General features: G+C 52.1%; 1 protein-coding gene across 2 annotated transcripts in view; it reads left to right on the top strand.

Moving 5' to 3' along the window:
* ZFHX3 (zinc finger homeobox 3) overlaps window positions 1-18,009 on the top strand; it is a 122,757-nt gene that overhangs the window by 83,789 nt on the left and 20,959 nt on the right. For both annotated transcript variants that reach the window (XM_058845821.1, XM_058845822.1), the window contains exon 5: window positions 10,653-10,760. In XM_058845821.1, the coding sequence (XP_058701804.1) occupies window positions 10,653-10,760 (108 nt within the window). The remainder of the gene's footprint in view (window positions 1-10,652; window positions 10,761-18,009) is intronic.

Consider the following 18,009-nt stretch of genomic DNA (forward strand, 5'->3'; position numbering starts at 1 on the left):
CATCCATTAATGAGCAACATGGTAATTAATGTTATCCATAAACCAATTAGCCTGGGTAGCTAATGTGCTGGTTAGCGCAGTGAGTGGTGGAGCCGTGGGTGGGCACAGGCTGGCTGGTGCACAGGGGACATCACCTCCCCTGTAGGAAGGAGACATGATCACCTCTCTGGTGTGAAGGGGACATCACCTTCCCACTGTGGAGGGGACATCCCCTCTCCAATGAACCACAGGCTTGGAGCACCAGCACTCCCAAAGCGAGGGAGCTGGGTGGGTGGCTGGTGGCATAGGTCACATTGCTGGGAATGAAATCCTTTAGATTTTCAAGGTATTTTCAGTTATTTCTTTCACTTTTTGGAACCTTTGTGTAACACACGGGCACCTTTCCCACTTCTATGTTTTTGAAGAGTCTCAGGTTTCCTTAACTTGTGTTCCATGGTGTAAGGCAGCATTTGAGTTCTTGCTGTGTCCCTGGGAAGCTGCTGGAACCCCTGAACCCACTGCCAACTGCAGATGCTGCTGTGCACAGCCGTGCACTGGGCTTTCCCATGCCACCAGTACCAGTCACAGTGTTAACACAGGTAACACAACGGGTAGGTTGAAGGCTGCTGCCTAAATCCACTTGCCAGGGGCTTGCCCCAAGTGCCAGCACCACTGTGGCATCAGAACTGTCCACAGAGATCAGGACGGGAGGTGCAGGAACATCCCTAGGCCCTGGGCAGCATCAGTCCCACAGGCTGCACTGTGGAGTTACCTTGGATTGTTGGATATTGACCCTGGGAGACCCCTTGTGGATTCCCTAATTGAAAATTAATACCGGATCGATGCCATGGGCAATTTGCATATTGATCATAAACAACTTTGAAGGCACCAAGTGTGTGTTGAATCGATAGTCTCTCGAGCAGGCTGCAGGGAGTGTCCCCGTGCCTCGGAGGTTCTGTGGAGGTGCTGGGGCAGGGATGGCTTGTGCCAGACTGGGGCACAGCACAGAGCTCACAGCCTTTTCCTGTGGCTCCCTCTGGATGGGGAAGGAGGGGATGGGCTGTTTGTTTGCTTATTTTAAACCAAATGGCCACAGCCCAGAGGTATCCCAGAGAGCAGGGGACGTCACCCTGTCCTGGGCACACAGCCCTCCCTCTGCACCTGCCACGTGCAGCCTGACACTTTCAACAGAGGTTTCCAAAAGCAGAGGTGCTGTTTTTCTGAGGACACCAGAGCGGAACTCAGCAGTGATTTTTCCCTGGCATTTTCATCTTACATTTGCTCTGTGAGGGTGGTATTTAGACCCTTCTCTGTCTGCTCAGGATATTTGCCAGTTATTTCAGAACGGTTTCAGGCTGAGGGGAAAAAGTACTTTATATCAAATGCAAATGGAACCCCAAAAACTTAATCTGAAAATCTGTAATTCATCCTTGGAAGTTCCTGGCACAGGGGGATTCCTGTGGGCATGGTGATAAAGCAGTGGATTACCTGCCCCTCCACACACACGTGCAGCACAAGGCAACACCTTGGACCTGGCAGGGGAACCACCTCTGGCCTGGCCATAGACAGAGCACAGGGAGCAGAGAGAGGGCAGGACTGGAAACCCACATCCCAAAGTTGCCACTTGTTTTAGGAGCGGCCGGCAGCTGCGGGAAGTCGCTGTGCATCTGATTAGCGCGTTACAGGGCTTTCATTGACTGGCTGTGCTGTGCTGATGAACTGAGGCTGGGGACAAGCGCCTGTAATTGAGAGAAATAAATTCTTATCACAGGCCTCTGCTGGAGTCACCACCTGTGCATGCGCCCTGCTCCAGGTTCCAGGAGTGGATCCAGTCCCCAGAGCACCTGACAGGCCCCTGTTAGTGGGAAGGAGCCAGGCTCAGGGGCTGCAGGCACCAAGCTCCATCCTGGGGTGGCTGAAGGGTTTTGTCCGCCTAGTCCACTGGCATGGCCCACCTGGTGCTGCCTCCCTGCCTGGCCACAGGCTGGCAGCTTGAGAGCCATCAGTACCTTCACGTGTCTCACTGGGAGCTGCTCTGTGCTCTTCCTTTGTTCTTGATCCTCTGTGTTTCACTTGGGAGCTGGAGCAGCCATACTCTGTTGTTACCTGAGGTCTGATGACAACGGGAAGGTCCTTCCCTGGTGTGTGTAGGGGACATGGACATCACAGGGGAAAGGGTTTTGTGATGCTGCAAGAAAAATAAGAATGAGCATATAGTTTCCTTGAAAAGAAACCCATCTGCTGCTTTAAATTAAAGGGGAGAAAATAAAGACGTGCAGGGTCAGCAGGCCTCTGCAGCTCATTGTGGTGCGAGGCCGCGGTGGGTGGCCTGTCCCCACTGCAGTGGGGCTGTGCTGGCTTCCCCCTGTGATTGTGCCCATTCCCGGGGCCGTGGACGTGCTGCCTCCGTGGGTGTGTGTGGGGAGGTGAGTGGAAAGGCTTCACTTGACATTCCCTGACCTCTCGGTGCAGCTGAGTGCTGGAGAGCCAGCGCTGAAATTGCAGTCGCTTTCAATTACCCGAAGCCAAGAGAGTGGAGAAAAAGGGGCTGCTGGCTCCAGGAAGCTGAAGTCGCTGCTGCTGAAAGCTCGTTAGTACAAGGAGAAAAGCAATTACTGACGTTTTGCCAGTGCCACTAACCCAAACCCAGGGAGGAACAGCCCAGGCCAGGCTGTGGCCATCCCTGGCGTGCAGGGTGATGTGGGACCTCAAGCCCTCAAGAACAGCTCCATGGCTGCAGAGCTGTGGGGTGTCCTCTTCCTGCTCTCCTCAGCAGCTGTTTGTTGTGCAGGCAAGAGCTCACTTCACTCTTGTGCACCAGCCCCAGTGCTGTGTGGTATCAGAGAGCTCTGAGGGAGCTGGCAGAGGGGTGATGGTATGGGAGTGAACACTCTGCAGGCTTTCGACTGACAGGACTGGCAGTGGGGCTCTGTCTTCGAGGGGCTGTCTCACCGCCATGGCCTCCATCGTTCTGCAGGGAAGTGAGACCATGACCATTCACACCGAAAACTTTGGTACTGCAGCTCTCCCAGGCCGTTTATTCTGCCTAATGGATCTGCACAGGTATTGCCCTTGTGGCACCAAAGTGTCTGTCCAGCCTGCTGTGTGTCCTTCTCAAGCCTCCTGGGCATGTTCAGCCCCTAGCTCTGAAGTGTCCTGCTCCCCTGCCCTGCATCAGCCCCACCACTGCCCTCCACTGCCCCATGTCTGTCTTGGGAGCTTGTGCTACAACGGGCTGCTGGGATATTTTAATTGTCCATAAACCAGGGCACTGCAATTACGGCTTTCCCAAGTTTTTAGCTGAGCTTGAAAGAACTCCAAACATGCTGAGATTCGGAAACAGCTGGGGAGGGGCAGAAAGAGGGTCAGCAAGACATTAATTAACTTTTCCTTGGAGCAATACCATGGAGAGGGAGACCAGAGTAGGAGTTGTATATTTTAAAAAAAATTAAACAGAAAGAGGACATTTTAGTGTTTCATTTAAATGTGGTTTGTGAGGATGATGGGTTAAGGTTGTTGGGAGCTCTCCTGTGCATATTCAGCCCCTAAGGCTAAACATGAATTAATTATAGCTCATTTTTGTTATAGTTACAATGTTCTCAAGATGTACCTTGCTGCAAAGTTGCTAAAGTTGGCTATTAACTTCCGCTTGGCATTGGCACTGGTTTTGTTTGTGGATCTCCATGGTTTTTCTGAAGTGAGCCTATATTCCCAGTGAGCACAAATCATCTCTTGCTCTGCTGGCACAGTCTGCTGAGGGCCTGCAGTGCTCTTCTACCAAGGAACAAACGACAGGATGAGGGGAAATGGGAGGTTTAGGTCATGTATTGGGAAAATTCCTTCTTGGAAAGGGCTGCCCAGCCCTGGTGCAGGCTACCCAGGGCAGTGGTAGAGTTGCCCTCCTTGGCAGGATTTAAAACCTATGTGGATGTGGTACTTGTGGACCTGAGGCAGTGGAAGCCTTGACAGTGCTGGAGGAAGAGTGGGACTCAATGATCTTAAAGGGCTTTTCCAACCCTAAGGGGGTTCCATAATTCTACAAAACCTACCACTGTCTGCTCGAGTAGTTCCACCATGTGTCTTGAGCAGAAGGCCAGGGTTGCATTCCCTCATAAAGTGGGGCTGGGCACCTATTCCCCAGGCACCTTCCCTGTGCTCCTGCCTTGTCACCTCTGCCATCCAACTCCTCCATCCTCTTCCTCCCATGGGTGCCCTTTGTCTTTGGACCCTTGTCCTGCAGGTCTCTGTATGGAGACCGCTCTGTCCTCTCCCTGCAGACCTGGAGCTGGAGCTGGGCTCTTTTGTCTTGCTGTTTGATCTGTGTTTGTGTTTTTGCATGCATCTCCTTTCCAGCTGATTCCAGTTTGGAGCTAGGTTAAACTGTGCAAAATACTGTTTAAAAGAAAAAGAGAAAGGAACTTGTCAAGATGCATTTGTTAGATCACATTTAAAATGAAACAGAATTGAAGGTAGTTTTTGTCCAAGAAAGGGGAGGCTGAAAAGCCGTCAAGCCGCAGGAGAAAGCCCCTCCTTTGTTGTCCTCCTGACATTGAAGTGTAATTTTTCATGGTTATTTGGACTGGAAAATGGGGGGAAAGGGAGAGATGGGCTTGCGATTATTTCCCATAAATGACAACACAATCACATCACGCTCCACTACAAACATGCTCAAGGAATTTGCCTTTTTTTTTATGTTTCATGTGTGAAAATAACAGCAACCTTTCTAGTCCTACTGAAATTAAAGGGGGTAAGTCTCTGTTGGGTTTCTCTGGCTTAAAACACAGCCCAGTTTGCAAAAAACATGGACAGCCTTGTTTGCAGGGAGTGAGAGAGTGGTGATGCTCTCCCAGGGAAGGGGTTCTTGGTTGTGCATGCTCCATCCCTGGGTGTGTTCAAGGCCAGGTTTGATGGGGCTCGAAGCATCCTGGTCTAGTGGAGGGTGTCCCTGCTTATGTCAGGGGTTTGGAACAAGATGGTTTTGAAGGTCCCTCCCAAGCCAAAACAATTCTGTGACTCTCTGATGTCTGTGTCAGCTGAGCACGCCGTAGTCAGCAGTTTGTGTTTGTCAGTGGAAGCTGCAGAGATGCTCTGGCCACGCTCTGGAGTGGAGCTCTCTGGGAAACAAGTGTCATTAAGCCAAGGTACATGTAGTATTATATTGTTTTCCTGCAGCTCTTTGTCAGGTGGGATTCATCCACCAGCTTTGCATCCAGGCTGGAGCTCCGTGGCATTCCTCTCATAACCTCACTTAGTGCTGCCTTTGCACTGCTTGGAGTCCTGCTTTTCCTTTCAGGAAAGCAGTAGGGATGAAGAGGCTGATGTAGGGTAATCCCGTTAGGAGCTGGCACAGATGGTGTTGCAGCACATACATGCATCCAGAGTGGGAGCTGAGGTCAGGCCCCCATCTGGGCTCTGTCTCTGTTGCCACAGCAGAGTGCCCTGGGCCCATGGGCCTGGCGTGAGGTGGGACTGCCCTCCCTGTGCCTCCTGGTGACCCCTTCCTGAGTCAGCTGCAGCAGACCCTGCACCGTGACCCTGGCACAGCTCGGGCACAGCTGAGCTCATGCTGGGCTTCCAGGGTGTAGGAGGGCATCGACCCACTGTGGACCTCCCTCCTCCTCCTCCATGTGAACTCAAACCTCTCTACCCAGGGGGACTCAGGTTTGCAGCAGCTGAAAGCAGTTAAGTGTGGCTGATGCAGGTGGGCACCCCCTGGTCTGCAGCCAGCCCTCAGCTCCCCGGCAGCCGCCGCACGCAGCGGCAGCCAGCGCTCAGGCCTGTCTTTCTGCCGGCTTTTTTGGCTGCTTACCCTGAAAAGGGGACCGTCAGAGAGTCTTTTTGTTCCAAAGCAGAGACCCTATGTACAATTAAAACTTGTTTCTGGTAAACCTCATTCCAGGAAAGATGAGCTTTTAACAAAAGGCTTTTGACAGCTGCAGGGTATTTCATTTTTTTAATGCCGAATGAAAAATCAATACATTTTTCTAGGTTATACATATTCAGAACAGGCTTGATATTTCCATTATAATGGAAAATGGGTGTCTGCACATCTCGCCTGTCAGAGCTGCACCGCCACATTTTCCAAGCCACTGCTAAATATTTCAAACCTGATTTGATTGTGGTTCATGACAGCTAATGTTTCTCAGCTCTCAAGCCTGCCGGAGGGTGGAGAGGCAGCGCACGCTCTTTCCCATGCCTACATTTCCGCCACCCCAGAAATGCCCTTTATCCCTTGGGATAAGAGATCTGGGTTTGTTAAGGAAAACCTGGCTGGGATAAGAGGAGGTGAGAGGTCTTGAGCTGTTCAAGCTGGTCTGGATCCCATCAGCAATTGCCAACTTCTTCAGCTCTCAAACTTGCTGAGTCTGGGAAGGGACAGAGCTCAGTGGTGTGATCCTGTGTGATGGCGTGCAGCAGTTTGGGTACATTTTGGTGTGTGACTGAGTCAGAGGTTCCCTGACCTCTGCAGAAGTCAGATACTCGTGATTTTCCAGACTCTTCTGCTCTTCCCAGTCCTTCCCCCCACCCCCCCACCCCACCCCCCCAGCTTAGTGAATGGTTTAATTTTAAATTAAAAGGAAATACTGCTCTCTAAAATGATTTATTCATGAAGGAAGCAAAGCCTCTGCCTAGGATTTTGTGTGGGGCAAGTGAATTGGGATGGAAGAGCAGCTCCTTTGGCTCCAGGGGCTACACTTCCTTGCTCTCAGTGTTGACCTGAGCACTGGCAGTTGAAAAATTCCCTTTAAAAGTTATTCATAAAGCACCATGGACTCAGGGATGGAGCTCTGGCATGGGAACCATTGCACAGTGTGTGTTGTTTCAACTTCCCAGGGACGTGATTCCCCCATACAGGTCCCACAGCGATAGGTCTTGCACCTCTGAAGTCCAAACAGCATGTGCAGCTTTGGGGAGGGTCAGGTGGTAGCAAAAGGGTCGTGGTGGTTTGGAAGAAAGTTCCCTACGTCTTGTTGAGCACTGCTCGTTCAGCCTCAGGAGCTGGTCTCGGGGTGTTCTGCACACTCTGCTCTAGGTGGGCCCTGGGGGCATTTCATGAGGACGTGGTGAGCTCTGGTTGTGCACAGTGACTGCAGTTTGCAGTGGCAGTGGAAGCTCCTGGTGCTGTGCAGTGGATTGAGGGGAGGAGCAGACCTTTCCCTGCCAGATGTGCTGCTGACCTTGTTCTCAGAGAGGGATGGTTGGGTGCCTTCACACAGGTGTTTGCTTCCCAGACCTGCCCTGCACCGTGGAGCTGTCTTCAGAGAGCGTGGGCACAGACCTTTCAGGAGCAGGGGCTTTGCTGCTTTGGCTGTCAGTGCTGAGGGCTGCTTGGTAGAAGCTGGGTCAGACATGGGTGTGGGCAAGTTCTCAGCAGGTCAGAGCTCACTGCAGCACACAGAGCCAGCTCAGGGGAGGGGTGGCTGTCCCCAGTGGGAACACTGGCGGCTGTGCCACAGGCCAGACTGAGCCTGGTGAGCAGAGCAGCCTCAGCCTTCCAGAGAAGTCTGCTGGGAGGGGATCACGAGATGGAGTTAGCGCTTCCCCCTCCCTGGGGCTCTGTGCCAGAGGCCCTGGCAGCAAGGAGCTCAGCAGGGATGGTACGAGGACCTACCCAAGCTGGTTCAGAGCCTCCCTGGGTAGATGTCTTAAGACTCTGCTCCCTTCCCGTCCTGCTTTAGAAAAATCACTTTTCAGAAAAAAGACAGCTCAGGGTGGAGCAGGAGGAGGGTTTACAGCTGGATCTGCTCCTTGTCCTCTGCCTAGCAGAGGTTGTTGAGCCAGGGGCAGTTTGTGTCCTCAGAGGGGAGCGTTCCTGGTGCTGGACTGTGGAGTGCTCATTGCAGAGATGTGGGGGCTCCGTCCACGCTGGTGGTGGGTGGACACAGGGAGCTGCAGCCCCAGCGTGCTGGGGACTTGCTGTTTGTAGCCTTGTTTTTTAATCATTTTCTCCCGTTATTGGTATTCATAGCTCACATTTTTCCGGTTACTGTCAGCCTGGGCTTTCATCCATTTTAAAGAGCTATTTTTTCCCTTGTTGATGATGATGATGGTGTAAAGACAGATGGTGTAACTGCTTATGAATGTCCTATTTTATTCCCCTCGAACCAGACACCACACTGGAAGACACGTATTATTTCCACATGCTCAGGTTAGAGCCCAGACAGCGGCTGAGCCTGGCTCGCCCTTCCTCTTCCTCCCATGCCGATGCTGACACCTCCGGGTCGCAGCTGGGAGTGCCGCTGCGCCAGGCGCCCTTTGTTGTTCAGCTGGGCCGGGGGCTCCGGGCTCCGGGCTGGGGGCTCCGGGCTCTGGGCTGGGGGCTCTGGGCTCCGGGCTGGGGGCTCTGGGCTCTGGGCTGGGGGCTCTGGGCTGGGGGCTCTGGGCTGGGGGCTCTGGGCTCTGGGCTGGGGACTCTGGGCTCTGGGCTGGGGGCTCCGGGCTGGGGGCTCTGGGCTGGGGGCTCTGGGCTGGGGACTCCGGGCTGGGGGCTCCGGGCTGGGGGCTCCGGGCTGGGGGCTCTGGGCTGGGGGCTCTGGGCTGGGGGCTCTGGGCTCTGGGCTGGGGGCTCCGGGCTGGGGGCTCTGGGCTGGGGGCTCTGGGCTCTGGGCTGGGGGCTCCGGGCTGGGGGCTCTGGGCTCCGGGCTGGGGGCTCTGGGCTCCGGGCTGGGGGCTCCGGGCTGGGGGCTCTGGGCTCCGGGCTGGGGGCTCTGGGCTCCGGGCTGGGGGCTCTGGGCTCCGGGCTGGGGGCTCCGGGCTGGGGGCTCTGGGCTGGGGGCTCTGGGCTGGGGACTCCGGGCTGGGGGCTCCGGGCTGGGGGCTCCGGGCTGGGGGCTCTGGGCTGGGGGCTCTGGGCTCTGGGCTGGGGGCTCCGGGCTGGGGGCTCTGGGCTCCGGGCTGGGGGCTCCGGGCTGGGGGCTCTGGGCTCCGGGCTGGGGGCTCCGGGCTGGGGGCTCCGGGCTCCGGGCTGGGGGCTCCGGGCTGGGGGCTCTGGGCTGGGGACTCTGGGCTCTGGGCTGGGGGCTCCGGGCTGGGGACTCCAGGCTGGGGGCTCTGGGCTCCGGGCTGGGGGCTCCGGGCTGGGGCCAGGGCAGTGGTCGATGAGTTGCGGGCCATGGGCAATGGGGTTCGTCTCCTCATGCTGTCCAGGGGGCCCTCAGAGCACCTGAGCCACGAGAGAATGGTTAAAATAATGATTTAAATTAAATATAGAAACACATTACCAAAGGTTTTTTATAAAACCAGCTAAAATCTGTTTCCACAGCGGCTGCCCCAGCTGAAGGGACAGCCTTGCTCTGTGTGAAGTGGTTTGAAGGCACCAATGTGGTGGGGTTGGGGTGGGGATGGTTTGTTATGTTTTTTCCCTAGAGTGGAAAAAAGATTGGAATTTTAATTTCTGAAATGTGAACCCAGCTTCTGGTTTCACAGCCCTTCTCCCAGCAAACTTGAGCACTTGGCTCACATGGCAGACTGCCCATCTCACCCCTCCACCAGTGATACGTGTCTTTCTACATGTTGGACACCTTTGTCAGCACTGCCACCCATCTCCCCTCTCACTCACAATTTAGGCTGTCATATCCTCAAAGGCACTGCTGAGTATCTGCAAGCTGCTAATACAAATTTTTAATCTGAATTTCTAGTGCTGTCTTTGTTAGGAGGAGGATGAGGGTTGGTGCTTGAACCCATTAGGTGGTTCAGGTAAATCTCAGGATAGCACAGGTTCATGGGGTTTACCATGACCAGATAATGTGAGTTAAAATTCTAAACTATCCTACCTAAAAATGGGTATAATGGCCTAAAAGTGCCCTTTTTAGCCCAGTGGTGGGTAACCCCTGTCAGTTACAGGGACTGTACATTAATACCCATAATAGTAAATGATAATGTGGCTGTTACACCCTGGCGTAAGGGGTCTGGCAGCCACAGTGCTCGCACTCCCAGTGTCCCACCTGACAAGGTGCCTTGGAGTGGAGCTGCCCCACACCAGGCTGACACACTGTGCCCATGCTGTTGTTATGGGCTGGACCATGGTGCTCTGTGTTCTGAGCTTTTGGCACTTCACTGAGTGTTTCCTCCATGCTTTTGCACCTGCATGGTGCTGCCTGGGTTTGCAGGCTCATCCCCTTACTGGGATGAAGGCAAGACTGCTGGCAGTTCCTCTGTGCCTCGTGTCTGGGCTGGGGCTGCAGCAGACCAAGCTGCTCCGAGCTTGTTCTGAGTAGGAGGGATGTCATGTGTCTGCAGTGGGCTCTTGGTGACCAGGGTCACTACTGCACCCTGTCATTGTGTGCGAAGAGCTTGAGATGGGGATGAGGAGGAAGGATGAGGCTGAAGGTGCTGGAGGCTCCAGTCACTCCCTGATGCTTCTGTAATCCCTGACGAGGCTGGGTAGAACTTTATTTTGTAGACAACCATGTCACTGTACATGTCACCTTAGGGGACCTCAGTAGCTCCAGGTGGTAGAAGTAGATGAGGTTCTTCATTTCGTCTTCATCTCTCAGTTCTTTACAGTTTCTGTCTTGACAGAAAGCGGGTGTGTTGGGAGAGCGCTGGGTGATGTAGGTACCTGCCACCCAACTCTTGTGTGCAGCCTTAGCTGCTGCTTTCTCATTGGCAGCTGCCTATTCTTCTGTTCTGCCTTCCATGTCTGTGTCACACTTTCTGCTTTTCTTTTTCAGAAGAACCCAGTGAAGATGTGGAAGGGCCCAGTGAAACAGCTGGTGATGTTGAGGAGCCTGCCAAGGAGCAAGAGAGTGGAGGGGACAAGGACCAGAGTAAATGGACAGGTATGATTCTGTGATTTAGCAGAGGTGGTGTTTGGTTGGCTTTTTTTTAAAGCCAGGAACGGGAGGTGTTAAAAACAGTGGTCCACAAAACCCTTTTTAGCTGAGTACAACATGACAGTGGCAGTGTGACATAAGTGTCATCCTCTGTGAAGGCTTTAGGTGTAGCTTCTTGTCATAATAGTTTGAGTTGTGGTGGGTCATGCATGCCTGTGCTGAGCCCCAGGCTGGCACTGGGCCATGGGTGCTCTGGGACCAGACCTGGGCAATGGGGATCAACAGCTGGGAGAGGAGCAGGGAGAAGGGGACAGTCCCTCCTGTCAGCAGCCAGCACGTGGTTGGATTAAGCATATCATTTGATGATTCTATGATTGTCCCACTCTGGAGAGGGACACCCATCTTCCACCCTCATCTGGCCCTTGCTGACCACTTCAGCCTGGGTCCAGAACCCAAGGTGCTGAAGGTGGCATTAATTTTTCTTGGCCCAGGACTCAGTAGTTCTGGTCCCAAGTCCCATTTGGTTGGCAGACTCAGCACTGGCCGCTGCAATGCCTCAATCTGCTCAGACACCCTTCTTCCAGGCAGCCTTCTCCTGCTGCCTTCATGGTTGCCTCTTGGTGAACCCCCCAGACAAAGATGCTTTGGCTCACATTGTCCTCCCAAAATGGAATGTGGTATTTCACCTCAACAGTTGTAATCTCAGCCCATCTCAGTCAGTGGAAGATGTGTCCTGACCGGTGAAGAGAACAAGCTGGACCCTGTGGGCTGTTGAAGTTTGTGCTCTCAGTGTGGGCTGCACTCGCTGAGGTTGCTCTGTGTGTTCGTTCCCATTGCAGACTGATTCTTAACCCAGAAATGCAATTTGGCTTGGCTGTAGGTGGTTCTTAGTCTCAGTTCATTGTGTGCGGTTGTGTGATCCTGAGCACAACCATTTTGTGAAGTGTCACAGACAGATGTAAGTATTGTTTATTGATTAAATCTCTTCAGGAGTAAATAGGGGTCTTTGCCCAATCCTGAAGTACTTAAAAAGGCTGATCTGTGTGCAAAAATTGTTTCTCAAAATACGTAAGGAAAAGTGAAGAGCCTACTTTTTTTACCCTTTTCTGTCCAGAAACTCTGAATCTGGATGGTTTCAGTTCTTCACCCTGCCAGTGAAATTCCTAACCCAGAGTTTGTGAGCCAAGGAGCAGATCAGAAATGGGACAGCTCCACGGGGTCTGTAAAGGGAACTGTGTGGGGAGGACACAGAGCAGGCATGTGAGCCCATGGAGCTTGAGACCAGCTTTGTGGAAGTCAAGGTGTGTGTGATGTGCTGGTGCTGAGCTTCCAAACATATAACACCACCACCCTCAACCTTAAAGCAAGATTGTGTTACCAATTGTTGATGTCCAGCCCTTGTGCAAAGCAGGCACCATACCTTGGCCTGGTTTCTGCTCTAGTCCCTCAAGGAATATGACTGTGTTGACAGGTCCTGCTGGACCTCAGACATGGGAAGGAGTAGAAACAGGGTCAGGTTATACCTGACAGCTCCAGAAGAGAAGTGTACCCATACAGGTGGAGCCGTGAGCAGGGAGGGGAGCAGGCAGTACCGGGAAGCTCTCCTCGGAGGAGGAGGCTCCCGACACAGCAGGGGTTAGGCTGTGACCACAGTGTCATAAAGCTAAAGAGCATGAAGCCTTCTTGCATTTCCCTCACTGAGCAGAGCAGCACAGCCTGTGTCAGCAGCAGCATGGGGAGAGCCCATCCCCAGCTCCCAGGGCTGCAGAGCACTTGGTGATGCTGAACGTGGTCCCTGACCTGCTGTACTGTACCTGGGTGTTGGGAGACAGTGCCTGGAGCATATCAAACCTGCCAGCTGCTCTCTCTTGTGCTGCGCAGAGGAGAGGGGAGCTGCAGCGAGGGACAGACACGGGGCTTGTCCCTGACTGAAGGAGTGGCTGGGGAACTGTACACCTGCCATCTCTGCCCCAGATTTTCCTGGGAATTGACCAAACAACTGTTTGTAAGTGCTGATGGGAAGATAATGAGATGAGGAACAGTCGACACAGATTTGTCAAGAACAAATCATGTCAACACGACCCAATTTCCCTTCATATGAAGAAGGTCCTGTTTGGAGTCAGTGTCTCCTTGGGAAGGCTTTCAATGCCACTTTTCAGGACAGGCTGAAATGAAGCACAGACATCACGGTGTAGGTGACTGTATTGTGCCACTGGTGGGTTTCATTAGTACTCGAAAGCTCTCCATTCCTGAGCTGGGCTGTTGGGGAGGCTGGGCAGCAATTTCAGAAAGCCCAGACAGCAGGAACAACCCAGAACAGAGCAGTATCAGTTAGGATAAGAAAATTGAATGAATAGGCTTATTTGACCCAAAAGAAGACCAAAAGAGGAGGACAAGATAAGTCTTGTGCATGAAATGCTTCTGAAAGGAAGGAAATTATGTGTTCTACATGTTGAGGATACAGACAACAAGACAGAAAAGGCTTAAATTGAAGGGTGAAAGATAGATATTAGATAACAAAGTTTTAAAAGTCCTCCTGTACAGCCTGTGGCTTAAGCACTGGAGTGGGTTTTCTGGGAAGGTTCCTCAGAGATCTTTCAAGAAGATGAGAGGAGCTGCCTCGGGAATGAGGCAGGCTCAGTCGATCCTGCTTTGGATGGACTGGCTGACCTTCAGAGAAGCCTCAGAGCCAGGTGGCTCTGTAAAGATGGAGATGGGGGCAGAGGAGGTGTGGGCTGAAAGCCAGCGATGGGGCTTGTGAAAGGGGAGCGGGACAGACCTTTCTGCTGCTCACCACCTGCAATTTGATTGTTAAGTTCCTCAGCAATTTACTCCCCTTTGTGCTTCCTCACTGCACACAGGGGATTTATTTCTTCCACTTCCTTAAAGGTTTGCAAGATCTGTACCAAGACACTGAGTTTCTTTGCCCATCTCCCTGCCCTAGCCCAGGGGTGAGGGGCTGCACCGTGCTCGGTACAGTCCAGGCACAACCTGTGCTGGGGTTAGTGCCAGCAACAAGGGGAAAACCTCTGTTTCCATTGTAAACTTGTCAAAATGTCTCAACTGCAAAATAAATATATTGATTCATTCTTTGTATTTGTTTTAAAATGTAATAATGTGAAGCAGAAATTTTTTAGGTGATGCTTTTCAATTGAATATACATGGGAAAAGCTCCATTGAGAAGGACTCACTGGATCTTGATTTTTACAGACAACTCTGTGGTTTCTGGAAGGTTCTGGAAGATGGCACTGTGTCCACACTGGAGCAGGGAGATGCTGTGTGCCTGATGACTCAGTGTTAGACATTATCTCTTCATGGCTAATGTGAGATTTACCCCAAGCAAACCAGCAAGGGGGGAAAGGAATCGTGGCTGATCCCAACTCCACTTTTAAGGCAGGATGTAGATGATGGATACTCAGCTGAAACCCTGCTCATTGCAGTGCAAGACCTCTCAGATTTGGGGTGGTGCTGGTTCAAGTCTCTGATGGAGGAGCCCATCACCAGCAGTGACCCAGCTACCAGAGCCTTCCTTAATGCATTGTTGGTTGGGTACACGGACAATATCGGGGGTTTTTCCACAAAAACAAGAAACAAAGTCTACTTAAAATATAGATTGAAATGAAATCTTTCTGGAGGACTGGCCTGAAGGGCTTTTATTTTTGTTAATGATTTTTTTTTTTATATTTTTTTTTTTACTATTTTTTTTAGTCCATGATGCTCACCTAACAGAGCAATTAGTGCAATGGACCGTCCCTGATTCGAATCTGTGGTAGATTGCTATTAAAGGAAGTATTAATGGGTTGCTGAGAGCTGGGAAATTGTTGCAGAAAAGTGTGTTTATGGAGTATGGTGCTGGCAGGCATGATTTCAATTGGATTTGACATGTTTAACATAAATGTATACTGCACAGCTCCTGCAGTTTATGAATAATTCCTACAGGCCGACTGCCTTTCTAATTACTGAAATTGAAAAAAACAGGTCAGGCACATCCTGACGGAAATCTATTCCCGCTCCTCCCCCCGGCTGCTTTTTGCTGCTTTTTTTTAATATCTGGCGTTTGTGGAGCAGTTAATGGCCGGGATGTTGTGGGGGCCTGAGAGGCTGGGAGGAAGGGGACAAGGGGCAAGATAGAGCCACTCAGCACTGGTGCCTGAGCGAGGGAAACCTGGGAGATGGGAGAGAAGGACTGGGAGGCTGCCTATAACTGTGCTTTTCCAATAATATATGAAGCACAAAAGGCTCCTGGGTGGCAGCTCCAGCCCAGAAACGTGGCTGGCAGGGTGGCTCGATGCAGCAGCCAGCTGAGCTCCGGGCATGCTGGGCAGGAACAGAGGTGGGCTGCCGGAGGGGTCTGTGGTGCCAAGCAAAGCACCACCTCCCAGAGCCCCTGGTGCTGCTTGGCATCTCACAGAGGCATCTGCTGGGTGTTTGGTGTTCATATGGAGCAAGGCAGGGAAGTCTGGTGGTGGCTGGAGCTTCTGGATATGAATATTTAATAGTAATTCATCTGTGGGTACCCGCTGCAGGTGGGAAGGTATGACACAGCATTAGAAAAACAAATTATTCAGCCATTTTGGGGCTGTGATGCAGCAGCAAGGACGGGTGCAGAGTGCGCCGAGCGTGGGGCATTTACCTGTCAGTTGAGTTACTGTCAAACACAGCTGAGAATTGCTGCAGAGCAACAGGTAGTGCACAGGCCTGATAGTGTGGATACAGCAGCTGATTGGAATGGAAGTTCCTTCAGGGAATGACAAGTTAAACAGACAGTTTAACTGTTTCCTCCCCAGTGTTTGGGGAGGAAATGTTGGCTGTATGTTACTGAGGAGGTGGCAGTGCTGTGGCAACGCTGGGTGCCCTGTGCCCTGCAGCCCATGTGGGCTCTGGCCGTTCCTGCCTCATGGCAGTGCCATGGATGAAACAGATAAACTAGCCCTGGATGTCAGGAGACACACAGGTGCTGTGAGGGCACAGGGGGCAGAAGCCTTGGGCATTGATGGCACAGGGTTGTGTGGCACAGTAGCTGCTCCCACTGGTCCGAGGACTTGTGGTGCTGGGTGATGGCTCCAAGAACACATTTCAGTGATTTGCAGAAGGAGGCACCACCACATACAGAATGCTATTTTCCATCAGGCAGTGAAAGCACAGTTCCCTGGTCTCACTGAGAACTTTCCCAGGCCAGTGGCTAGACTTCATGGCAAGGAGTTTCTTGAAGGCTGGTGGTGTTTAAATCAGTGGCAATGGCAGAAACCCCACTGTAAATTTCTAGGGCAAGCGGCAAGCTGGTTTACGGAATGCAGGGAGATGAGAACCTCTGGCTTACGGAAAGCAGCATGAATTAATAATCATTTAATTGGCTTTTCCATTATGTTGCTTGGTTGGGAGATGGAAGTTTAGATGAAGGCACTGTCAGTGATACTTTAGCTAAAAGAATCTGATGGGTAGGAGGTGGGTGATGACTTCCTTCCCACCAGGTTGGAGAGCAGCAGTTTAGGGGATCCGTGCTGGCTTTGCCTCTGGAACCAGCAAAGGAAAGGCCCCACTTGCCCCTGACTCACCTCTGGAATATACCCAGGGAGGATCTCCCCTCCTCCTCTGAAAAGCAGAGCTGCTGAGAAGAGTGAGAAGATCAGTGGATCTCCAGAAGTGCTGTGGCAGCCCTGCCACATCACACTCGGCTTTTAGGGGACATTTGATGACAAACGCAGGTCTCCCTCTAAGTCAGTGAATCTGAACTAAATCCATTTAAAGAGTCAAAGTAATAACAGAACTATCCAATATGCAGGTGTACATCATACTTTAAACCAAATTCCTTCTTTGCCCTGTGAGGCCTGGGTCTGGAAGCAAGATGCTGGCCATGGTCATGGCACAGGTAGTGTCTCCATGTGCTCCAGTGTCACTCAGCCCTTCAAGGCTGTGGCCTTCTGGACATTTGGAGCTCAGGACATTCTGTCCTGTCCTCTCTGCACAGACAGAAGGTCCCAGCCTATGTTAAGAGCTCTGTAGGCAGATGCCAAGCTGTGTCCTCATTTCTCCTGGTAGCAAAGAGTTCTTAATTCCTCTGATCATCTGTGGTGTGGACTGAATGTGTCATTTTGTGCATTTGACTGTTCATCAACAATAAACTTCAGTCTTGATATTAAAATTCCCAGCTGAGATGTCAACTCAAAAACTAACACTTAAAATAAATATCCTGTGTGCAACAAATCAGTTATACTTGGGTCTGGACAATCATCAATAATTCTAGTTTTGAAAGATTAAGGTTATGGGGTTGGATCAAGTGATTTAATGAAATTGGACACTTAGGAGATGGTACATTTTAATTACCTGTTACTAATTCTAAGCAGGCTACTTCACAGTAGAAAGGAGATGAGAAAATACCCTGTTGTGACTCCCAAGGTTGGAGCTGGTGTTACACAGCCTGGGGTAGCTGATGGCTGAGCTGAATTCATTCACTGCATCCAAAAACACTCCACTGGTGAGCAGCTGGCAGTGGTCAGTGCCCAGTGCAGGGACACGGTGTGGACCAGACAGGAGCCACAGTCACCACCTAGAGACACCTAAAGGGACCCAAAGCCGTGACTGTCACTGTCATCCCCACCCAGTGCAGGTCTGGAGCAGGACTCACACAGCTGTGCCAGACCACCCTGGGGGTCTCCAGCTGCTCATGCCAGCAGGCTGATGGGGGCCAGCAGGTCAGTGTCCAGGTCACACTGAGGGCTGGACAGTGTCAGCAGCAATCAGGCTCCTGACCAGGCAGGGCATTTTAAGGCAAGGGTGGTCTTTCACCCACCACAGTGCTGGCTCTTGATGGTGGTCTCTTCTCCCCAAGCCCTCCGGGAGGGCCTGTGTTCCTCAAGGGAGCAGCAGAGTGGTGCCATGTTCCTAATGCTCCAAGCACATTTATTATAGGAAGCAAGGAAGATCTGGCCCTGCAGACATCTTTAAGCCATTTGCAGTTCTGAACCCCAGGGAGAGTCTCGGTTCAAGGAGCAAGCTGAGTGGAGCAGCCCATCATTCTGTGAGAGCAGAGCAGAATCTGTGATGGTGTCTGTCTGTCAGCACTGACACTGCAAACTCGTTCCACCCGTCGTTTAGACGTTTTTTTGGAACTGGCAGCACAGCAGAGTCCTGGGGTTTCTGTTTCAGGTACAGCCAGGACTGTACCTGTACACATGGGGGCTGCTGCCCAGCCAGGCATGAAGCACCAGGCATGCAGCCAGCAGTGCTGTGGGGAACAAGATCACTTCCAAGCCCA

This window comes from Poecile atricapillus, chromosome 10 (genome assembly GCF_030490865.1).
Source record: "Poecile atricapillus isolate bPoeAtr1 chromosome 10, bPoeAtr1.hap1, whole genome shotgun sequence".
Classification (NCBI taxonomy): domain Eukaryota; kingdom Metazoa; phylum Chordata; class Aves; order Passeriformes; family Paridae; genus Poecile; species Poecile atricapillus.